General features: G+C 41.2%; 1 protein-coding gene across 1 annotated transcript in view; it reads left to right on the top strand.

Annotated features, from left to right (window-relative positions):
- The window catches only part of l1cama (L1 cell adhesion molecule, paralog a), a 113,022-nt gene extending 88,541 nt beyond the window's left edge, over positions 1 to 24,481 (top strand). Inside the window, exons 15-26 of the mRNA XM_070447741.1 lie at positions 1,803 to 2,000; positions 10,110 to 10,180; positions 10,388 to 10,613; positions 11,295 to 11,410; positions 11,714 to 11,933; positions 12,285 to 12,407; positions 12,876 to 13,052; positions 13,347 to 13,460; positions 14,875 to 15,024; positions 15,943 to 16,074; positions 21,202 to 21,274; positions 22,008 to 24,481. Of these exons, the coding sequence (XP_070303842.1) occupies positions 1,803 to 2,000; positions 10,110 to 10,180; positions 10,388 to 10,613; positions 11,295 to 11,410; positions 11,714 to 11,933; positions 12,285 to 12,407; positions 12,876 to 13,052; positions 13,347 to 13,460; positions 14,875 to 15,024; positions 15,943 to 16,074; positions 21,202 to 21,274; positions 22,008 to 22,281 (1,874 nt within the window). The 3' untranslated portion in view covers positions 22,282 to 24,481. The remainder of the gene's footprint in view (positions 1 to 1,802; positions 2,001 to 10,109; positions 10,181 to 10,387; positions 10,614 to 11,294; positions 11,411 to 11,713; positions 11,934 to 12,284; positions 12,408 to 12,875; positions 13,053 to 13,346; positions 13,461 to 14,874; positions 15,025 to 15,942; positions 16,075 to 21,201; positions 21,275 to 22,007) is intronic.
- The last annotated feature ends 1,155 nt before the right edge of the window (positions 24,482 to 25,636 follow it).

Genomic DNA, 25,636 nt, shown 5'->3' with positions numbered 1-25,636 from the left:
AGCCTCTTCAACATAATCCAGGTAGAATCAGGAATTCCCCAAGGCAGCTGTCTAGGCCCATTTACTTTTTTCAATCTTTACTAATGAATTAGCACTGGCTTTGAGGAAAGCCAGAGTGTCTACAGTATGAATGCGGATGACTCCATGCTATACATGTTAGCTACTACAGCGACTGAAATGACTGCAAAACTTAACAAAGAGTTGCAGTTAGTTTCAGAGTGGGTGGCAAGGAATAAGTTAGTCCTAAATATTTATAAAACTAAAAGCATTTTATTTGGTACAAATCATTCACTAAACCCTAAACCTAAACCCAAAACTCTAAAACTCAAATCTTGTAATAAATAATGTGGAAATTGAGCAAGTTGAGGTGACTAAACTGCTTGGAGATACCCTGGATTGTGAACTGTGATGGTCAAAACATATTGATACAACAGTAACTAAGATGGGGAGAAGTATGTCCATAATAAAGCGCTGCTCTACCTTCTTAACAGCACTGTTAACAAGGCAGGTCCTACAGGCCCTAGTTTTGTCGCACCTGGACTACTGTTCAGTCGTGTGGTCAGGTGCCACAAAAAAGGACTTAGGAAAATTGCAATTGGTTCAGAACAGGGCAGCACGGCTGGACCTTGGATGTACACAGAGAGCTAATATTAATAATAATGCATGTCAATCTCTCCTGGCTCAAAGTGGAGGAGAGATTGACTTCATCACTACTTTTATTTATGAGAGGTATTGACATGTTGAACGCACCAAGCTGTCTATCTAAACTACTGGCACACAGCTCGGACACCCATGCATATCCCACAAGACATGCCTCAAGAGGTCTCTTCACAGTCCCCAAGTCCAGAACAGACTATGGGAGGCGCACAGTACTAAATAGAGCCATGACTACATGGAACTCTATTCCACATCAAGTAACTCATGCAAGCAGTTAAATTAGATTTTAAAAAACAGACAATAATACACCTTAATGAACAGCAGGGACTGTGAAGCAACACAAACATAGGTACAGACACATGCATACACACACACACACACGATAGCATACGCACTATATACACACGTACACATGGATGTTGTACTGTATATATGTGGTAGTGGTGGAGTAGGGGCATTAGGGCCTTGGCAGCAGCTAATGGGGATCCATAATAAATACAAATACACAACTGACACTGATACTAGATCTGGGTTCAAGTAGGATTTGTTTTCTTCCAAACTCTTGATTGAGCTTGCCTGGCACACTGTAGCCAATGTAATAGCCCCGTCATTGCAAACTGCAAACCCCACCTATCTGTCTCTCCAGGCAAGCTCAATCAAATGCTAAAAGTATTAAAAATGTTTTTAAAACTATTTGAACCCAGGTCCAATTGATACTAGACCACTGTGATGCTTTTAACTATAAACCCATAGCCACCATATCATGTATCTCTCCATGGGAGAGTGAGGTCCTGTTTCTAATGTAGTTTTCAGTGTAGATGACCACAGCTGTCTGGGTCTGCGGACAGAATGGACCCTCTTGCCTGCCTTTGATAACCAGATCACTTTGAGGCTTTGCGCTTTGAATTACCAACCCCATATCGTATCATGTTATATTATTGCATCTCTCCTGAGAACATGAAAACTTGCTATCTCGTTACATGGACTGTGATTTCTCCGTTGTCACATATTACTTCATATCTTCTGCTTAGTGGCATTGACACTGATGGCTGATGCTCGCTCTCTCTCTCTCTCTCTCTCTCTCTCTCTCTCTCTCTCTCTCTCTCTCTCTCTCTCTCTCTCTCCCGCTCCATCCTTCTCGCCAGAGTTTCGGGTGGAGTTTAAGGATCCCGTTTCTAACGAGTGGAGTTGGGAGGAGCTGAAACGTGTTAGTGGAACCAAAGAGAGTGTGAACCTTGCCCTGCAGCCCTATGTGTCCTACCGTTTCCGGGTCATCGCCATCAACGACATCGGGAAGAGTGATCCCAGCACGCCTTCTGACCTTCACAGCACGCCACCTCAAGGTTAGACACACCTATCAAGTGTGTTTGTGTGTGTGTGCGTAAAAAAATGAAATGCCTGGTAGTTTCAAGTTATGCACTAGAGTCTTTACATCTGCTAGTACCTAGGCTATATACAACCGCTGTATTGTCCTGTAGATACGTTTTTAAAAAATGTACCGTGGTATAGAAGGATTAAAATTGGGACACATGAACAAAACCTGTAGTGCCATTTTATCAATGCCTCAGGTCGACATGTAGATATGTCAATGGTGAGAATGCTATTTTAGTTTTGGGTCATGGCTTCTCCTGTGTTGGGTCAACATGGCCCCCAAAAAAACTTAAAATGTATATATTGGTTTGGGGAACTCATTTAATCCACAGCCAAAACCATATGTTCTTTGATTTTACCTTTATGATCGCAACAATGAGGAAAAACGTCAAAAATCACAGTAAACATTTTTTTTTTTCAGTGGTGTATACAAAGTTACCTTTTCACTCTCACCTTAAATATTGTTATATAAACCAGATGATAGACGAACCAGGATATATTTCTACACCAATACAAAGGAACACTTTTATCACTATGTCACAACATATACGCATGTGATAAAGAGATTATTGCTCAATAAGCTTTTTATTAAATCTCTAAATCAACAGGTTAAGGTGTTCACACTAGGCAGAGCCCCTTCAAATTAGTAGCAAGCCAACAAAATTATAAAAGAAAAGTAACGAGTTAACTCACAGAGAGAGAGGTTCAATCCAACAGAGATTCCCCTGTTCTTCACTAACTAAAAATGTATTGTTATTATTTTATAAATACGAGTACAAAAATAGTGTTAAACAGGGTAATGGCTTATATGCAGGCTAAAAGAGACAGTGGCATGGAAGCTTTATACATCCTCCCTTGTGTACTTGTAACAATTAAAAAACACTAAGTTTCAAGTTGATAAAGTGGAGAGATATTGAGGATGCACATTTTTTTTTTACAAGGTTGAGATTTTCTCCTCCATCTTTTGACGTATCGCTTAACTCAAACTTGGTAGAGACTGACGTGATGAAAATACGTTCTGAGTTTTGAGTCAATCGGATTTACGGTTCATGAGAAAAATCGAATATGTCGGACCTTATGTGTTTTTGAGGCAAATTTGTTCCTTGTGATGAGAAACACTGATATACCAAGGTTCGTGGTTATACATAATAAAACGGGGCGACGGGGCTGAGCCTTAGACTTTGAATGCGTATTATAGCGCCACCTATGGGCCAATCGGTGCTGTTTTTGGTATCTGAGTAGCAGTGTTGATATACTTTGATAATACCAAAGTAGAAAACATTTTACCAATCGGGCATTGAGATATTGCGACAAAGGCAGAAGAGTAATAAGAAAGAAAGAAAAATGACATAAAAAACAATAGGTTTGCTTGCAATTTCGCTCCCAAAATCTATCAATGCAGATATGTTCCAATGGCCCTAATCTCCCATATACAGTGAGGTCTGAAATGATTGACACCCTTTCTAAAGATGAGTGAAAATAACTGTATAAAATGAATAATTCAAATACTGAGCTATATTGTATCCTAAACATTTTTATAGCTTTTTACTAATACAATTGCTCAGAGAAAGAGATTTTGTTTAACAAGTAATTTAAAGAAAAATCTCATAGGTAGGGATGAAAATTATTGACACCCATGTTTTCAATAACTTTCAATGTCTCACCTTGTGAGGATAATGGCACTGAGCCTTTTTCTAAAATCTTTTATGAGTTAGAGAACACATTGGGTGAGGATCTTAGACCATACCTCTATACAGAATCATGAAAACGTATGGTTTGAGTTGAAGAGGGCAGTCCAGCGCAGACAAAGGATATCCTTGCAAGGTGAGGTATTAAAAGGAATTGAAAATAGGGGTGTCAACCATTTTGACCCCTACCATTTTGAGGAGAAAAAAGTATTACTTGTGAAACAAAATCTCTTTCTCTGATCAATTGTATTAGTATAAAATAATATAATTTCCCAATTTGTTTAGCATACAATACAGCTCAGTATTTGAATGATTTATTTTATACAGTTATTTTTGCTCATCTTTATTGAGGGTGTCAATAATTTCAGACCTCACTGTACAGTATATAGTGAAACTAGCTCTAACGTGGCTGTTTATTAGTGAAGGGACGTCTGCGAACGAGTTGGCTCTAGGAGCCGGCTCTTGTAGGTGAACGTTGGGAGCCGGCTTGCATATCAGAAGAGCCAAATCTATTTATAAAAATTAAGATGTGAATAATCAACAGATTTAAATTATTAGAATTAACTAATTCAAAGAACAAAAAAAGAAATAAAATAATATAGGCCTAAATGCTCAAGCGCAAACATTCGTTCTGACTGTCTGCTCAGACTAACAGCCTCACCTGTTGTTCCTGTCAATCAGACACGCAGTGTCAACCAATGAACCAAAGATGCGTGAGGGAGAGCCGAGCCAACTCACTCACAGTCACACTTAGCAGCCGAGGAGAGAGAGGAAGGACAGCTGTGAAAACAACAGCTGGAAAATGAGTCGGAAGCACAGTAGCATTTGGATGCATTTTAATAATGTAGACAATGTTAGAGCACAGTGTAGAATTTTCCAAAACAAAATCTCATATGAAGCCGGTTCTACGCACAACCTACACCGGCATATACGAACTGTGCACCCAACTGTGAAGCTAGCTGTAGCGGAGCTTCGAGAAACTAGCGGGCCTGCTAGTGATAGTGGTGGAGCCAGCACCTCCACACGTGGAGATGTATCCACTCAGTCAAGTAGGCCTACTCCACAACCCACAGCAACGCACTCTTCTATGGACCAGTTTATGCCAAAGTCTGTCTGTAGCAAAACAAGGCCAAATTGATATTGCATTGGCTAAAATGATTACCACCGATTTCCAGCCATTTTCGATCGTGGAGGACAGAGGTTTTAGAAATTATAGCAATAGTCTAAATCCAATTTACACAATTCCAAGCAGGAAAACCCTTTCAAAATCACTTATTCCACAACTGTACGAGAGCACACAGGCTTCAATGCGGGAAGGAGTCCAAAAAGCTACTGCTTGCCTTACCACTGACTGCTGGACATCAAGGGTAACCACTTCTTACATGTCGGTTACATGTCACTTCATTGAAGATTTTTCGATGTCTAGCTGTCTTCTGGACTACTTTGAGTTCAGCGACAGACACACCTCAGATAACTTGGCAGAGGAACTGTTGAGAGTGGCCAGAGAATGGCAAGTAGATGGAGAAGTGGTCTGTTGTGTTAGCGACAATGTAGCTAACATAACCAAACCCATGAACATTTTAAAATGGACCCATCATCCATGTCTTGCCCACACAATCAACTTGATTGTAAGAGATGCTCTGAAGGTGAAGAAGCCCACTGTGGACAAAGTGAAAGCACAGTAGGTGCTGGAAAACTAACGTCTACACAACGCCAGATGGGGATGCCTGAGCTGAGGCCTAAACAAGACTGCACTACAAGGTGGAATTCAACATTTTACAAGTTGAAGCGGTTTCTTGAGTCAAAGGATGCCATCATCTCTACCCTGGCCATTGTCAATGCACCTGTTGATGCTCTGATCCAAGAGGAATGGGAGGTGATGGAGGAGGTGTGCAGAGTTCTGGAACCCTTTGAGCAGGTCACTGTGGAGATCAGTGGAGAGAGGTACAGTAAGCAGTTATTACTACATCATTATTTAATCCAGTATTATATATGTATATGAACAGTAGATGATAATGTGGTATCAGTAGACAAAACATGAACTAATAAGTTACTGTTCTCTCTTTTCAGCTATGTGACAGCCTCAAAAATGATACTCCTGTGTAAGGGTCTGCAGCGAATCACAGCCAGCCGCCAGAGAGAAGCAAATGTAACCACAGGACATGTGACAGAGTTGATGGACACCCTATGTTCATCAATGGACAGAAAGTTCCACAGAATGGAATATAATAACGTGCTATCAGAAACCGCTGCACTTGACCCCAGCTTTAAGAAGTTAGCCTTCAGTGATGCCAGAGCGATTGATGAGGGTCTTCAAAGAATAACCTCCGCAGCAGGGAGGGACAGCCCCAGCAGTCAGCTGGCTCAGGCACCAGGGCAACAGGAAGAAGAGGGATCAAAGTGAGCAGAAGCACCAGCAGTAGTGCCACAAACGTCTGCTGTTTGGATGCTGTTTGACGAGAGAACAACTGGGGATGCAGCACGAAGGAATCCCTCAGCAGATGCCATAATGGAGGTCCGATCCTATTTGGAGGAGCCCCTCTGAGCCCCTCTGAGCTGGTGGAAGAACAAGGCCTCTGTCTACCCACGGCTTACTAAAGTCATGACAGGGAGACTCTGCATAGTGGCCACATCCCTTCCCTCTGAGAGGGTCTTCTCGAAAACGGGACAAATAATTACCGAGAGAAGAAACCGCATCAGCCCCTCGAAAGTGAGGCAGCTTGCATTTCTGGATGCAAATCTCTCATAAAAGCTAAATATGGTCAGCATTGCTGTGTGCTGCTGGTTATAACATGTCAATAAAGAAGAGAGAGAAAAGAGGGACCAGTTTCATGTTTTAAGTGGGATGCTGCAGTTTTGCACATTGTTATTAATTTTTATTTGATATGGTGCAATATTCTATTATTATGTTGTTCAGATTGTATTCGTTTTGAATTGTTACATTTATATGCACTTTGTTAATATACATTAAAAAGTTAGACTTTAAATACACGTGTGTAATAGCATCCTTCTTTTTTACATTTATTTCAAATTGTTATTTATTTTTCTTTGATATGGTGCAATATTCTATTATGCTCTTCAGATTGTATTCATTTTGAATGGTTAGATTTATATGCCCTTTGTTTATATACATTAAAGTTATACTTTTAATGCAAATGTTTAATAGCATTCTTTTTCATAACAAACCAATGCATTTTTAAATACATTGTGGTTAAGGTAGAGTATGATTTCATTTAATCATTTAATTAGAATTGTTTTAATACCAATCATATAGTCAAACTATCGCAAACTGTTTAACTTGAAAAAATACAAAACATATTTTTTTAAAGAGCCGTTTGGGAGCCAAAAGAGCCGGCTCACTGAAAAGAGCCGGAATGCCCATCACTACTGTTTATGAAACTAACTCCCAACTATCTCTGAACCAAAGCTATTCAATGGAGTTTCAGTGTTTTAGCTGTCAGAAGCATGCAGTCAGTGGAACCAGAGTTTATTTGATCACACGGCACATCTATGGACTACACCTTCCTACTAAATACATTCCCAATATTGGCATTCCCGTTCCTGCTGACATCTAGCAAAATACTTTCATTTTCCAAGCTGTTTGAAAAATGTTCAGCGCTTACCTCTTTTTGTGTTTTTTTACACACACTCTTCTGAGCAGAAGAGACACTGAAGAGAGAGACATGAGAAGTCTCTAATCCTGCATCTCAGTTGTCCATTCCTAGATTTGAGTATGACACACTCTTACCCGGGTCATCTCTTTTAGTCCTTTTCATGTTGGCATCATTGTCGCAGCGCATTAGACCGGTGACAATGAGCCTTTTAAAGTCCTTTTCCCCGACGTTTGCAGAGATCACATTCACAGTAAACACTACCCATGTGGAGTTCAATAACAACACTTAGTCTGTTACGGTGCCATAACGCAGCTCTGATTGATTCCCAACCTTTGCCGTGTTTAGATGGAGCCACAGTTGTAAGACCCAGACAGCACAAACGGCAAATGTTCTGACCTATTGTGTCATAGTCACAGGAGAACAAACATCAGAGTGTATAAAAGACAGGAACTAGACTTGAAACATCAACAGGCAGTGAGAAAGACTTTCTGTACCGAGACAAAGGGGGACATATTGAGACGTTATGGTGAGACATGTTGAGATATGATGCTGGAGGTGTGTGTCACTATTGTCCTGGGCCTTCTCCCTTTTACCTCTGAGGAACTCCTGAGATCATTGGAGCGGCGCAGCCTCAATCAGATTCTGGGTGTCTATTGTTGAGAGTTCAGACCGTCCTTCCTGTGAGTTGATGCTGATGTTATCGCACAGTTTATGGATAGGTCTCTTGTGCCTGTTAGTACCCAGAACAACTCCCTTGACGTCACCCAGTTCCATGACTTCAGATGGGATGCTTCAGGATCATCTCTAACTTGACTCTACATGACAATAACACATGGAACTCAGTGATACCCGTCCCTGTTACTGAGGTCCTCCTGACAACATGCCCAGATTGTGTCTCCTCACTCTGCAGAGAAGCACTGAGGCTGGGAAGCCTCTCCAAAGCTCTTGGAGTAGGTGAAGGGAGCTCGCTCACTGCTGTGGAACCAACGAGTACAATAGGGTTTCTTGCAGCTTCGCTGGGATTGGCATAGGGTGTTGGGGGGTCCGTTGGTGGATTTTTACCATTTGTTTTTGGATTTGTAATGTCTTACTCATTGTTAGGAAGAATTTTGGTCCAAATTGGATGTTGGGTACTATATTTATTGAATATTGTCTAAATCCTATGAATTATAAGGACAATTTTGGGTGCAATCAATTAGCTAATTTCTCAGATCAAATTATTTATCAACAAAATAATGTTGTAGGAATGCATGCCTTATCGGTTTCTAACTACAGAAATGATTTCAGAACAATCTTAGTGGGCGTCAGGGCTTGCTGAAATGACATGGAATGACTCACATGACAATGTCCGCTCACTGTTTTGCTGCTCCCAAACGTAAAGCTTTGGTGATTCACATTTAATTCAAGGAGGTTTCACGAGCAAAACCCTTTATTGATCGGCTTGGCTACTTGGCGAATGCATTGGGAAGCTATGCTTGGTTTTTAAGCAAATGAAACAAAAAGCATTTGTTTTTTTATATTTCTAAATATGAGGTTCACAGGCACAAAAAGCACATGGGCACTGGGCGCCATTGGCCGGATAGGCTGCGTTTCCATTCTCAAAATCCATGCCATTACCAACTGTGTTACCGCTGATCTTAAAACTCCCCATTTGCGATGCCTGAAATATGCACATTGGTGCATTTTTTAAGGACACAGCTCAGATATTGTCACCCCTCCCACCTGCTGTAAGACAAATGCAATGGTTTCCTGTCATGTTTTTTAAAAGTGACACAGTAAATAATATCACATTATCTATCCATGTAATCAGTAGACTTCAGGGAACACTTAATAAAAAAAATAAAAAAATAAAAAATTTGACTGCGATTTCTTAAGGTTTCTCATCATTGTTGCGATCATAAAGGAAAAAACAAAATTCCTTATGGTTTTGGTTGCTGATTTWAATTATTTCCCCAAACCAATACATATATTTTAAGCTATTTTGAGACCACATAGATCCAACTCAGGAGAAGCCATGAACCAAACCAAATGCAGATAAATGCATTTTCACGATTGACCTATACGGGGCTCAAAGCCCGACCTTAGGCTTTGATGAAATGGCACCTTTTTTTTTTACAAGTATGCCAATTTTAATACCAAAGTGAACAATGTGGTCTTTTTTTGGAGTTTATAACCTGGACTAATAGTGAATATACTGTATTATTATCTGCATGTAGACCTACAGTCCTTCCTAACATGGATTGAACATCCAAACGTTCTCTATCTGCAAGGTCAGGGAGTAACTGATTGCATGTAATCTGATTACAAAAAACTAACTGTAATCGGTTACGTTACCAGCAAAAATATTGTAATCGGATTACAGATACTTTTGAAAAACTAGATGATTACTTCATGGATTACATTTAAATTCAGAAAGGATGCTTGCAAAAAAATACATTATGGCAGCCTTCTGCTTTCTCAATGACATTCAATTCAGCATTGAAAAAAGACACACGTTTAAGTTTGTTCCACCTGAGCGAGTCTGACCACAAGACAGAGACCACTATGATGACACACCAAATGCGTTTGATGAATCCTTTTTTTGTCTTCTTCTAATGCCTCTTAAGGGGAAAGCAATCCAAAAGTAACAAAGTAATCAGATTTGGGGTAATCCAAAAATTAAGTTACTGATTACAATTTTGGACAAGTAACTAGTAACTGTAACGAATGCCATTTAGAAAGTAACCTACCCAACTCTGCATATCTGATTTGGGATTCCACCCCTTTCCCCCCTCCACAGCTCCAGACAACAACCCTGAGGATGTGAGGAGTGAGTCTACAGACCCAGACACCCTGGTCATCACATGGGAGGTAAGACTCTTTCTTATGTTAGACTGTTCTGTCACCTTTTACATGAATGTTCCACCGAAAATGGAAAACGTGTTCATTAAAAAAGAATTGGAGAAAAACGTTGAAAAGGCAGAAAATGGTAGGCTAAACTTGTGTACCTGAAGCTCATCCCAAAAGGGGATTGTGTGTACTCACATTCTGATTGGCTCCTGTCCCGGTCTGTCACAGGAAATGGACAGGCGTGTGTTCAACGGACCGGAGTTCCACTACAAGGTGTTCTGGAGGAGGGTAGTAGGTGACGGCCCCACCTGGCACTATAATGTCACCACTGAGCCACCGTACATCGTTACTGAAGTGGGCAACTTCTCAGCCTTCGAGATCAAAGTACAGGCTGTCAATCAGAAAGGGGAGGGACCTGAGCCAGACCCTGTCATTGGCTACTCTGGAGAGAATGGTGAGATGTTGTTTTAGAATTCTGTCTTTCTTTAATGATCTCTTTCTTTCTCTCTCTCCCATCTCTATCTTTCTTTCTTTATCACTCTCTCTGACTCTCTCACAGACTCTGTATATATCTCTTTATCTTCTCTCTTTCTGTCTCTTCCTCTTTCTCTGTTCTTTCTCCTCTCTGTCTTTCTCTCTCCCTCTCCCTCTATCCCCTACTCTCTCTTTCTCTCGATCTCTCAATTCAATTAAATTCAAGGGGCTTTACTGGCATGGGAAACATATGTTAACATTGCCAAAGCAAGTAAATTAGATTATATATAAAAGTGAAATAAACAATAAAAATGACCGTAAACATTACACTCACAGTGTAATATCTAATCAAGCCTCTCTCTGCCCTCTTTTTCTCTCCCTCTCGTTCCTGTTCTCGTTCTCTCTCTTGTTCTCTCTCTCCTCTTTATCTCCCTCTAATGACTATCAATTAGTCTATTGTGTTTAGGCCTACTGGTAAACAGTACAATAATAAGCATTCAAGTGATTATGATGCTGAGCAAGATAATGGCTCTACCTCGTTTCCTCCCTCCCTCCCTCCCTCCCTCCCTCCCTCCCTCCCTCCCTCCCTCCCTCCCTCCCTCCCTCCCTCCCTCCCTCCCTCCTCCCTCCCTCCCTCCCTCCCTCCCTCCCCTCCCTACAGTCCCCCTGGAGGCTCCTATGGATGTGGGTGTTGTGCTGCTCAACAGTACAGCCATCAGGGTAACATGGGCAGCAGTGGACAGAGATACTGTCAGAGGACACCTACTGGGATACAAGGTACTTGCAGGTCATTCATTGTTTGTGTCCAGCTCTGGCACTCAGTGGTTACGTTTTTCTCATTTTCACCCATGACCCATGACCCCTGTAACCTCTTCCCTACTATGTGTGTCAGATAAACATTACATTATGGTTACATAGAGCCTTATAACCCATTATAACCTCTTCCCTCCGGGATTTTCCTGACGAGGTTTGGCTCTAGGTGCCACTACCCGGGGCCGCACACATCATGAACATGACATTATAGCTACATAAAGCTACATAGAGCATTATTAACCCATTATAACTTCTTCTATCCACCAGATCCACCTGACAAGGTTCGGCTCCAGGGGCCACCACCGGGGCCGGAGGGCCAGAGAGCCAGAGAGCAGCATGGTGGTGGAGACAGGGGCCAACGAGGAGAAGAGGGTCCTGGGGGGCCTTAGACCCTACTCCCACTACGCCCTCACAGTCACTGTGTTCAACAGCAAGGGAGAGGGGCCCCCCTCCGACCCCCCCCTGTCCTTCAGTACCGACGAGGGAGGTGAGAGAAAGAAGAGAGTGGGTGGGGTGAAGGAAAGGAGAGGGAGGGAGGGGGGAGGTGGAAGGGAGGTGGTGGAGGGAGAGGAGGGGAGGGGAGGGTGGCATTTTGAGTGAGAGGTAAATGGAGCAGAAGGAGAGATGAAGGAGGGAGATGGGAAAGAATGGATAGATGAAATAGAAAAAAGGTCAAATAAAGCAAAGTGCCATTACATTTGTGGGGGATGAAAAGATCACAAAAAGAGATACTTAAACTAAATACAAGTATGGCCTTTGATGCGTGAGTAATGGAGACAAAGATAGCGTGCGCTGCAGTGGAAGCATATATAATCAAGCCTGTCTGTGTCCCTGTCAGCTCCTGGCCCCCCCATGTCTCTCKACCTGGAAAGCCCTGCAGAGACAGAGATGACCCTTCACTGGACCCCCCCTGCTCAGCCCAACGGGGTTCTCAAAGGATACCTGCTGCAGTATCAACAGAGTGGGTATCTTTCTTTACCTCTCCCTCTTTCTGGATATCTTTCTATCTTTGTCGTCTATGGTACCTATACCTCCATCTGCACCTTCATTGTATATGCTTCTCTGTCTTGTAAAAGACAATAATGCCTCTTGACGAGTCAATAGCCATCTTGTCACTGAACATCGGTGACACTGACATATTGTTGATGTATCACCAGTCACTACTGGAGATGGCTAGTGGTAATACTATCAATCAATCAATCAATAATTAGCCGTCCATACTTCAGACTCAGAGCATCAATGCTAAATCAACATCCGTTAGTCTAATTCAGAGACAAACTTCAAATGTTATAGATTAAGTCCAAGGTAGTCTCTCCGCCGACATATATTTTCCCGCTTTGAGACCGCATGCGACTCTAAATCAGAGACAAACCTATAACATAGTTGATGGACCGTGATTGATTGACTGTTCCTGGATCTCTTTTTGTAGTCGTGGAGAGTGATGACAGCCCGGTGCAGGTGGAGACCATAGACGACCACACGCTGACCAAACTGACCCTGAAGCAGCTGGACCCCAAGAGCCGTTACCGCTTCTACCTGAGGGGGCGCACCTCGGCCGGGGACGGAGAGCCCATAACAAGGGAGGGCGCCACCACGCTCGACGGAGGTAGAACTGCAGGAGGATTAGGATTAGATCAATTTTTCTTCTTTATTGTCCATGCAATGTGGAATTTTGTCATCGGCTTCACAAACATAAAAACAGACATTAAAATATCCTGTTTACTGATGTGTTTATCACAATGTAGTTACATTGTGGAGTATTAGGGGTTAAGAAATATTATTACACTGAGTTGGTTAACACTAACAGGATGTGGCTCCGTTTGTTGGTGCAAAACTGATCATTTGAAATTGTGAAGGAGGGTAAGAGAGAATATAATTACCCCTTCTCAACCCGTTCCAGCTCCTCCGTCCAACATCAGCTTGGCTGTAGGTGAGAAGTCTGTTAACCTGAGCTGGGTGCCAGGCCAGAGACACAGGAGTGTGGGCTTCCAGGTCCAGTACCTCAACAAGAACAGTAAGCTACCAGCCGACCAACAGTATGCCTGTGGGAAAACCAAACACATTTGTCATTTCTTTCACTCCCCTGTCTGTAAGCCATAAAAAAATATATACACTACCATTCAAAAGTTTGTGGTCACATAGAAATGTAGAAATGTGACCCCAAACCAGAATAGAAAGAGGAGTGGGAGGCCCCGGTGCACAACTGAGCAAGAGGACAAGTACATTAGAGTGTTTAGTTTGAGAAACTATAGAAGGACGGCCTCATTGTAATGGCTGGAATGGGATAAATGGAACGGAGTCAAACGTGGTTTCCATATGTTTGATGTGTTTGAAACCGTTCCATGTATTCCATTTCAGCCATTACTATGATCTCCCTCCTCACAAGTCCTCAACTGGCAGCTTCATTAAACAGTACCCGCAAAACACCAGTCTCAACGTCAACAGTGAAGAGGCGACTCCGGGATGCTGGCCTCTAGGCAGAGTTGTAAAGAAAAAGCCATATCTCAGACTGGCCAATAAAAATAAAAGATTAAGATGGGCAAAAGAACACAGACACTGGACAGAGGAACTCTGCCAAGAAGCTCAGCATCCCGGAGTCGCCTCTTCACTGTTGACGTTGAGACTAGTGTTTTGTGGGTACTATTTAATGAAGCTGCCAGTTGAGGACTTGTGAAGCGTCTGTTTCTCAAACTAGACACTAATGTACTTGTCCTCTTGCTCAGTTGTGCACCGGGGCCTCCCACTCCTCTTTCTATTCTGGATAGAGCCAGTTTTCTCTGGTCTGTGAAGGGAGTAGTACACAGCGTTGTACGAAATCTTCAGTTTCTTGGCAATTTCTCACATGGAATAGCCTTCATTTCTCAGAACAAGAATAGACTGATGAGTTTCAAAAGAAAGTTKTTTGTTTCTGGCCATTTTGAGCCTGTAATCGAACCCACAAATGCTGATGCTCCAGATACTCCAGAACTAGTCTAAAGAAGMKCAGTTTTATTGCTTCTTTAATCAGAACAACAGTTTTCAGCTGTGCTAACATAATTGCAAAATGGTTTTCTAATGACCAATTAGCCTTTTAAAATGATAAACTTGGATTAGCTAACACAACGTGAATTGGAACACAGGAGTGATGGTTGCTGATAATGGGCCAATGTAGATATTCCATTAAAAATCAGCCGTTTCCAGCTTCATTTACAACATTAACAATGTCTATACTGTATTTCTGATCATTTTTATGTTATTTTAATGGACACATTTTTATGGACAAATGTGCTTTTCTTTCAAAAACAAGGACATTTCTTAGTGACTCCGAACTTTTGAACGGTGGTGTATATATTTTGTCAATTTACATGTGTGAACCACCCTCTCATTTTTACTGAATAAATACATAGAAGGAATAGAATAAACAAATAAATGTTTTATTTTGTTTCCAGGCGGTGGAAAGTGGAAGCAGTCTGAGAAGCTGAACTCGTCCCAGTCATTCTACCAGCTGAAGGGTCTGACCCCAGGATCACAGTACCGGCTCAGATTCACCTTCAGCAACAACACCTTCTGGGAGACAGAGATCAGGACCGAGGGAGCAGGTAGACCTACACACACCTAGATACACACCTAAATACACACATGATTCACTTTCAACAATAACACCTTCTGAGATCAGGACCGAGGGAGCAGGTAGACCTACAGTAGCACACACACACACCTAGATACACACCTAGATACACACCGCACACATGATTCACTTTCAACAAAAACACCTTCTGAGATCAGAACCGAGGGAGCAGGTAGTAAGAAAACACACACACAATGACGCAGGCAGGCACACCAGAGGGGGCTGATGGGAGGAGCTATAGAAGGACGGGCTCATTGTAATAGCTGGAATGGGATAAATGGAACGGAGTCAAACGTGGTTTCCATATGTTTGATGTGTTTGAAACCGTTCCATGTATTCCATTTCAGCCATTACTATGAGCCCGTCCTCCTATAGCTCCTCCCACCAGCCTCCCTTGACACACCCTCCTCTGGGCCCACTGCTGTGTCTGACAGCAGCCCTCTGCTGCAGCTCTATCGGTGTGAAGAGCTTTTTTGTTTAAATGTCCTAGATGAACGAGACTAAATGGCAAAGCTTCCAGCCGCTAAATGAAATGCTCCATTAGTGGTATTTGTTTGGGGCATATTGGACTGTATTGCCTACATCTCTAGTGTAATGTCTGTTAGGTTAAGTCTGTGTGTGTGTGTGTGTGTGTGTGTGTGTGTGTGTGTGTGTGTGTGTGTGTGTGTGTGTGTGTGTGTGTGTGTGTGTGCGTGTGCGTGTGTGTTGACTGAGCCCCCGTGTGTAAGCTCCAGATCCACTCTCTCTCTTCTTAATCTCTTCTCTTCCTTTCATCCTTTCTTTCATCCCCCATCCCCCATCCCTCTCTCTCCGATCCCTCCCTCCCTGCTCTCTCGCTCTCTCTTTTCTCTCTCTCTCGCTCTCTCTCTCGCTCTCTTTCTCTGTGTAGGAGTGGTGGATGTGCAGACAGGCTTTGCTACTCAGGGCTGGTTCATTGGGCTCGTGAGCGCCATCGTGCTGTTGCTGCTGGTACTGCTCATCCTCTGCTTCATCAAGAGGAGCAAGGGGGGAAAGTATTCAGGTAGGTCTAAATATAGCAACATGCACCAGACAAATAGAGAGTACTGCCCTTGTAAAGGGTCTGAACACTGATGTAAATGTGATTTTTCCATTTTTTTGTCATAAATTTGCAACATTTTCTAAAAAACATTTTTTTTCAGTGTCATTATGTGGTATTGTGTGTAGATTGATGAGGGACAAAAACAATTGAATCTATTTTAGAATAAGGCTGTAAAGTAGCAAAATGTGGAAAACATCAAGGGGTCTGAAAACTTTCTGAATGCACTGTATATTGTAGAATGTAGTTTGTAACCAGTCTCATATATAAAAATATAACGTTTTAAAACGCTACATATACTAGATTGTTTGTGAAAAACCATACATGTCAGGCAGTTTGTAACAAATGTTATTTTTCTATTATTTTATTTAACCTTTATTTTGACAGTGACGAAATGTGGAGAACGAGGCAACTCAGGTTCAATACTTCAACAGCAAAGTTCGATAAGAGGGAAGTTTATGAAGTAGGGCCTTGTAAACAAAAAAGGGAGTAATGTAGAGATCTACAGGTTTTTAGCGAAGTTCTTATGAGAATTTTGTTCTCGATGTTCATAAACTGAACTTCAATTAAACTACTCGGTCTGTTACCAAGAATTTACAAGATTCTTATTGAAATGAAACAGACAGAGGCCAGTCTACAATAGTCAGAATGTTTATTTACGAGAGGTCTGCCCATCCTTACATGTACATTGGTTTATATACCTCTCATCTCATCATAACTGTCCCTCCTCCTCTAAGACAATGACAATATAGTTCACAAGTCTTCTCCTTCTCATACATTGCCTGCCACCTGTTATACAATCTACTACAAGCCCAAGGTTTCTCCCCTCCCTGGGTGGCGAGACTTCCTTCCCTGTTATCAGTTCCACAGTGGTCACAAGTTGTCTGCCATAGTTCCTTGCCTGCTAACAGTCCCTCTTTCTTATGGACAAACATTATTTATCATTATACAGAGACAGGATAAAATTCTGTTAGTTATAGTTCTACGTTAAATGTATACATCATTTAGTCATTATTCATAAAGTTCATAARAGAAGTCCAGMCAAATCTTTTGATACAGGATACAGTGATGAGTAACAAAATGAAGGGCACTATGGTGGATGGCATCCGAAGGTTTATGAGTAGTAACAGCTGCACTTTGATAAATAATATCACCATAATCAAGAACAGATTAAAAAGGTTGACTGAATAATCTGCTTCCTACTGAAAAAGCAAACTTTAAATCCTAGCTTCTTAACCAGCTCATCTATATGTTTTTTAAATGTTAAATCCATATCAATCCAAATGCCTAAGTATATACAGTTGAAGTCGGAAGTTTACATACACTTAGGTTGGAGTCATTAAAACTAATTTTTCAACCACTCCGAAGATTTCTTGTTAACAAACTATAGTRTTGGCAAGTCGGTTAGGACATCTATTTTGTGCATGACACAAGTCATTTTTCCAACAATTGTTTACAGACAACTGTATCACAGTTCCAGTGGGTCAGAAGTTTACATACACTAAGTTGACTGTGCCTTTAAAAAGCTTGGAAATTTCCAGAAAATGATGTCATGGCTTTAGAAGCTTCTGATAGGCTAATTGACATCATTTGATTCAATTGGAGGTGTACCTGTGGATGTATTTCAAGGCCTACCTTCAAACTCAGTGCCTCTTTGCTTGACATCATGGGAAAATCAAAAGAAGTCAGCCAAGTCCTTGGGAGCAATTTCCAAACGCCTGAAGGTACCACGGTCATCTGTACAAACAATAGTATGCAAGTATAAACACCATGGGACCACGCAGCCGTCATACCGCTCAGGAAGGAGACGCGTTCTGTCTCCTAGAGATGGACGTATTTTGGTGTGAAAAGTGCAAATCAATCTCAGAACAACAGCAAAGGACCTTGTAAAGATGCTGGAGGAAACAGGTACAAAAGTATCTATATCCACAGTAAAACGAGTCCTATATCGACATAACCTGAAAGGCCGCTCAGCAAGGAAGAATCCACTGCTCCAAAACCGCCATAAAAAAGCCAGACTACGGTTTGCAACTGCACATGGGGACAAAGATCATACTTTTTGGAAAAATATCCTCTGGTCTGATGAAACATAAATATAACTGTTTGACCATAATGACCATCGTGATGTTTGGAGGAAAAAGGGGGAGGCTTGCAAGCCGAAGACCATCCCAACTGTGAAGCACTGGGGTGGCAGCATCATGTTGTGGGGGTTTTTCTGCAGGAGGGACTGGTGCACTTCACAAAATATATGGCATCATGAGGAAGGACAATTATGTGGATATATTGAAGCAACATCTCAAGACATCAGTCAGGAAGTTAAAGCTTGGTCGCAAATGGGTCTTCCAAATAGACAATGACCCCAAGCATACTATCAAAGTTGTGGCAAAATGGCTTAAGGACAACAAAGTCAAGGTATTGGAGTGGCTATCACAAAGCCCAGACCTCAATCCTATAGAAAATTTGTGGGCAGAACTGAAAAAGCGTGTGCGAGCAAGGAGGCTTACAAACCTGACTCAGTTACACCAGCTCCGTCAGGAGGAATGGGCCACAATTCACCCAACTTATTGTGGGAAGCTTGTGGAAGGCTACCTGAAACGTTTGACTGAAGTTAAACAATTTTAAACAATAAAACAATAAAGTTAAACAATAAAGGCAAATCTACCAAATTGAGTGTGTGTAAACTTCTGACCCACGGGAATGTGATGAAAGAAATAAAAGCTGAAATAAATCATTCTCTCTACTATTATTCTGACATTTCACATTCTTAAAATAAAGTGGTGATCCTAACTGACCTAAGACAGGGAATTTTGACTAGGATTAAATGTCAGGAATTGTGTAAAACTGAGATTAAATCTATTTGGCTAAGGTGTATGTAAACTTCTGACTTCAACTGAATATGCGGGAACACATTTGATTGGAGAACCATCTAATGAGTGAACATTTAGTTCATTTGAAACATTCTTACGAGAGTTTGCRCGTTTTAACCTCAAGTTTTAAAACAAGGGATTCCTGCATAGCTATAAAATATGACTTTAGTTTTGACACAGCCAGATCAACAGTCGGGGTGTCATGGAAATTAGCACAAGGGACTCAAAGTCCCAGACCACATAGACAATTCCCAGAAATGCCTGTAGACAGCTGTCAGTGGGGCTTCTCTACCCTCACTCAGTAGTCCCAGACTACTCTAGTCTCCCATAGACCATGGTACCTTTCTAGTAGTCCCAGGCTACAGTGGTCCCAGACCACATAGACGTCATTTTATTTTTATGTTTAGTTTTATTGGTTTTATTATTTATTATTATTTTTATACAAATTCATTTAAATTGACAACTGAAATCAGTTGACATGTCCCTCAATTGTTAACGGATGATGTGTCTCCTCCTGGGCAGCTCGCAGTAAGGGTCTGATCTGAGCAGGTCCTCGTTGTCTTTTGGTCAGACGGGAATTTCCCTCACGCTTTATAAAATGCGCCATCGGTTTTCCTCGCAGACCCTCACTGGAAAGCTCCGCAGGCAGAATCAATCATCTAGTTCACTGTGACGCCAAATTGTGGTGGAAATGACCACAAGGGACTCAAAGTCAAGCTTAAATGAATCAGTCTTTGTTATCAGCAAGCTGGAGAGATTCCAGCAAACTTAATGCACCATAGTACATGTCGGTTGGGAGCTTCGCCGGGGCAGTCTCATTAGTTCTCTTATATACTGCTTACACAGACAAGTTATATTTGCATGATTTAGCTTATTCATAATTAATTCATTCTTAACGTTTGGTTCCTGTATGTGACCGACCAATACATCACAAGGCTTCTTCTCTCCAAGCTGAGACCTTGAAACTGAGATATCCCTTTTGGTTCCCGGGACAATGTTCCCGAGTGTACTAGCAATTGGTCTGAGGAGGAGGTCACAGTCACCTGCACGAACCAAGATAGAGGGAGAGGAGATGCTGTGTACAATTCAGTGCTATCTCTTCAGACAACTACATTTTCCCAGGGGTAACAGCATACATAATAGTATCATCCACATATAGATGAAGTTCCATTTTTACAGATTGACCAATGGTGTTTACATAAATAGTGTTCATTTATGTACTTCAAGAAATTCAGACTTAACCCTATCCATCACGATAGCCTGAGTTCTGTCACCAAGATAATCACGAAGGCGTCAGAGCTCAGGCGCATCGAGGACACCTTTTTCAATTAAATAGCATGATCAACAGTATCAAAACCTTTTTACAGGTCCATAAACAAAGCATTTTTTACATTTTAGTCATTTAGCAGACACTCTTATGCAGAGTGACTTACTGTAGTGAGTGCATACATTTTCATATCTGCTTGTGCTGGTCCCCTGTGGGAATCAAACCCACAACCCTGGCGTTGCAAGTGCCATGCTTTACCAACTGAGCCACAAGCAGCACATTTCAGTTTAGTGTCTAAAGCATTGACAACTAAAGTGGTTGCTGTAATTGTGCTATGCCCAGCCCTGATTGATTTACATTCAAAATACATTTCTCAGATAAAAGAGAGCAAAGTTGTACGTTTAGCAAGGATTCGAGAATCGTAGTTAGACAAGGAAGCCCTGAAATGGGGCGACAGTGATTAAGATCACTACTATCTTGTGCTAATGGAGTGGCAGCACAAGAGCTGATTTCCATACATTTGGAATATTTCCTGATAACAATGTATAAAAAAACAAAAGGGTTATTGAGCCAACCATAATGGGCGCTGCACACTTAACCAAACCAGGATCCGATCTGTCGGCCCCTGTGGATTTCCTGTCTATTGCTAGCAAAGCATCAAGGACTTATTTTTCTGTAAATAGTTGATCATTCAGCAAGTTTCCCCTATCAGCAACCAGCCCAATATCATTAAGAATAGGCTTAGAAGTTCACATACACAGTATCAGTCAAACAAATGATACGTAGCAGACCAGGTAGCTCTACAAAACCACAACACATATCCTCCTGAGTGCTAGTTCACTGCCTAGCCAGTATCTGTCATTACCAAACCCTCAGCCAGCTACTAGCTTAGAGAGGAGCATCTACTGATTAATGAACAGATACTGAAATGCAATAATCTCTCTCTTTCTCTCTCAGTCAAAGATAAGGAGGAGGGTCAGGTAGACTCTGAGGCGCGCCCTATGAAGGATGAAACATTCGGAGAGTACAGGTTGGTCTGTCTAATCAGATTATTTATTGATTGTTATACATTGATCATTTATTAATATATCTTTACTAACTCAAGCCTGCAGATCATTTAATCATTTCATATTAGCACAGAGTTAAAAGGATAGTTCACCCAAGTTACAAAATGACATATTGGTTTCCTTACCCTGTAAGCAGACTTTGGAAAAGGTAAGACAGCAATCCATGTTTTGGCTTTGTTTACCTGGTTGCTGTCACCAAAAGCTTACCTTAAACCCAATGCAAGTCATTATCCTCCAAAATTGCATGTTTTAAGTGTCATGCCGAAATCAACATGATTGCTTGGATTCCCTGATTGAAAAGATAATAGTATGTTTTTATCCCAACATCTTGTGTTCATTATGCCGACCCTCTTTCCCCTAATGCTTGCCCCTGCTTTGCCAGATCTCTAGAAAGGTATGCTGTAAGGTGCTCTACTGTGCATGCAGCCTCTGCTACTTATTTGAAATAGTGAATGTTTCTTGTAGAGGCTCGCCTATTTCTCCTCTCCTTTTGCCCAATATCCCTCCTGTGGCAACGTGATACAATACAGGACCTTGGTATGTCAACCATCCACAGATAGTGACTATCTCTCCCTCTACCTACCACCTCCTCTATCTCTGTCTTTTCTTCACCCATCTCTCTCTCTCGCTCTCTATCTTTCTGCCTCTCCCTCCCTACCCCTTCTCTTTCTCTCTTTCCATCCATCCATCCTATAGCGATAACGAGGAGAAGCGGACAGCCAGCCAGCCGTCTCTGTGTGATGAGAGCAAGCTGTGTACCAGTGAGGACAACCTGGATGGCTACAACAACGGCAGCAGTGCTGTCACCGAGGTGAACATGGAGGATTCCCTGGTCAGCCAGTACAGCCGGCCCAGCGAAGCCACCCCGGACCCGGGTACACTGCAGGACAGCTCCCCCCTCAACCCCACCGCCACCACCCCAACACCCACCAACAACGGCCTGCCCAACTCGGCGGCCATCTTAGATTAACCTAAAGTAAAATGCCGCCATTTTAGATTTAAGGTTACTAAGGCAACAGGACTGTCTGTCAGACCAAAACATATCTGTCAACAACATGTCAACGATACAAACATGCCCACAGCCCACACCCTTCTAGCTATCTATAATACATGGGTTTATCTACTCGACTGACTTTTCCATCGATAAGCTCACTGACTATATGATCAATATACTACTGACCATTTAGATACATCTGTTGTTCAATAGGGGAGAGTGGGGTAAGTTGAGCCATGTTTTACATTCACAATCACCCAGTCATTGGAACTATAGCATTCTTTCTAACAAAGATATCTACATATATTTCAGGATGTGTCTCCCTGGAAATAATCCAAATTAATTCACATGACAGTTTTGAAAACAGCGTGTCCCAAAAAAATTGCTCCGCCATTTCCTGTTTGCAAAAATTTGAATAGTTCGCATAATTTCAGTTTCTGCGACAAAACAACTCAAAATGGAATACATTTAATCTCTACAGTATATCTGACATGGTACAGCTGTCTTCTTTTTTGTAAGCTCAGAACCATGTGTGTGAGGTGTATACTTTGTTTCAATGTGGGTTACTGCTCACAAGAGACACTCTCTGTGACCCTGATTTAGCCCACTTAAGCATATTTTAACACAGGCTTAACACCTAACAATCACTTTGTACTATTTTTAACACTTTTAACATCGGCCTTGCATTATGCCTGGGAAGAAAACACTTGAATTTGCTCAACATGCCATTGGTTCAACCATGGCTCAACTTACCCCAAGGCAAACATTTTGACTATATTAGCCCACATAGCAACAAGGATGCACTTTCATGCTATGTTTAGGACCTCATATTGAATCTTATAGAGACCCCAAATTATGTATAAAACCATCTTTAAATTATTTACTTTGGTTTAGACGGAAGKATCATGAAACCTTTAACACAATCAATTCATTTGACTTGGTGAAAATAATTTTGGGGGACCTAACTTGCTTACCACTTTTTCCATGTGCTTTCATCCTTCACAGACTCGATGAAATTGTGACCTCTTCCTAAATATTTGGTCAAATTATACATTTTGTGTGTGGTTTCCTAAAAACAAAGGCGGCTCAACTTACCCCTTTGGCTCAACTTACCCCACTCACCCCTAATGTTATCTCTCCATCTGACAGACTGGACTATTTGACCAAAGGAGTGTCCTTCTTGATAAGACAGGCCGACTGACGTGACAGACAGACAGACCCACCTCAGCCTAAAGATGTCCTGTGACCCGTCTTTCTCTATGTAGTTTACAACATACCTGAGTGACAGACCTTCATATCTCGTGACTCCCCCACTCTTTCTCTCTCACCCTCTATCAAATCATTGTGACATATTGGACTGGGAGAGCGAATGATAAAAACGATGCTAGGAAGAGAAGCCAATGTAATTTCAGGTATGATGGTACACAGACATGAAGGGAAGATGTGGATATATGGGAAGGGAATGATTGACAGACAGAGGCTTGTGGGAGGATACAGACAGCGCAAGCTAATGTGGGTTACAAATGGCAAGTCTTATAGATGTTTATTACTTTCACCTTTTTATATTATTTGCCATGATTTAAATCTCTACATCCACTTTTTTATGTCTTCGACAGTTGGCAACATAATTTTTTATGATTAATTTATTTTTCTACTAACTTTTTGAATACAAAAAGTCAACATTGTTTTGCTTTGTATTTTCTCATTWAAAAAAAAAGAATATATTGTTTTATAGATCATTTGCATATATGAGGTGATTCATATTTAGATTTTTTTTCTACATATTTCTACATAAATCAAGATAATCATAATTTTACCCTAGCCAGGTTTTCATAGTAAATGAATTGGGTGAAAATGCTGTATAGCAGTAAGCAAATCGGTGTATTTTTGTGCATTACATCTATCTATCTAGCCATATACAGTATTATAGATACAGTATGTATGTACATGTTCATTATGAGTTCCAGTGCCTACTGGCCCTCTATACAGAGCACCAGATTACATGCTTACTCTAGTCTATTCTACTTTACTCTCGCCTTTTCACCACAAGTGTGATGTCATTATTGGTATGATAATGTAATTTATGTGTAGACCTCTTTGTGTACTAGCTTTCTGTATTTGTTCTATCTGTGTCTCTTTCTACGGTGTATTAAACTATGTCCGCTGTTAAACGTTATCTTTCCCATACCTCTTCATGTCATAGTATAACATAATACTATTGCACACTGTAATGTGTGGTAGGAAGCAGTATTTCTACATATTTACAGTTAGCAGGGAGTGAAATACACAAACATACACACACACAGACACACACACGTTCAATATTCCTTTCATGCCCTGAACAATGCACGCTGTCAATCCAAAACAGGATTACCTGATTGGCAGATTGGGATGAAAGGCAAATGTGTAGATTGGTTGCTTTTTGCATCTAACGTATAGATTGCATTCTTTGTTGGCGTGGGTAGAAATAATATTTACATGCCAAAAACCCTTCTTTTTGAATTAGACAATYACAAGAATCATGACATAAGCATTTAGAGATAAGGAGAACAGAGGTATTGGTACGGATAAAAGAGAAGAGACTAGAAAGAGAGAGCTTTTTAAATGTCACTCTGAATGTAAATACAACCCAAAAGATTGTGTTATTTAGCAATGAGTTTGTTTGATACAAGTGTGTGGGTTTTAAAACTGTCTTAAGTTTACTTCAAATGTTGCAAGTAGTTTTATTGTATTTTTTTGTAATGAACCTATGAATTCATATTTTTCCTGTATTGACAACTGATTACAGTGATTTGACTGTTTTAGAAAAATCGTTAATAGATAAGCAAAATATAAACAAAAAGGCAAAAAAAAAAATATCCTCCCACCATTCCTTAAATGTTGCAAAACAAGAAAAAAAAGAAAAACACATTTTTACATCGATAGTAGTAAGTACGCACGTGAAATTTGGTTCTGAGTGCCGAGATTACATCAGTAGCTTTTGTTGTTTTAGAATATACAGTAGAATCAATACCAACCCATTGAAAGCTGAGGTTAAACTTATGTTAATGGTCATCATGTCCATCAAGTTTTCCTGGCTTGTAAGGGGCACTTCGCCTTCATTTTTTTGTGTCCCTTTAAGCATTACAGTACAGTGAGTATCTGTGTTGAGAGAGTCTATGTTTGTGTCCCAAATGGCACCCTATTCCCTAGCCAAAATAATGTACTATGTAGGGAATAGGGTGCCATTGCGGACACTCATCGTGCTGAGGCCATGTGATGATGAGGACGGGAGGGAGGGAGGCAGTGAGCTAGTTTGTGATGAAGCACCACAGGGAGTATATGCAATGTG

Source organism: Salvelinus sp. IW2-2015, linkage group LG17 (assembly GCF_002910315.2).
Source record: "Salvelinus sp. IW2-2015 linkage group LG17, ASM291031v2, whole genome shotgun sequence".
Lineage (NCBI taxonomy): Eukaryota > Metazoa > Chordata > Actinopteri > Salmoniformes > Salmonidae > Salvelinus > Salvelinus sp. IW2-2015.
The sequence above is the reverse complement of the archived record's forward strand: the minus strand, read 5'-3'. Positions and strand labels throughout refer to the sequence as shown.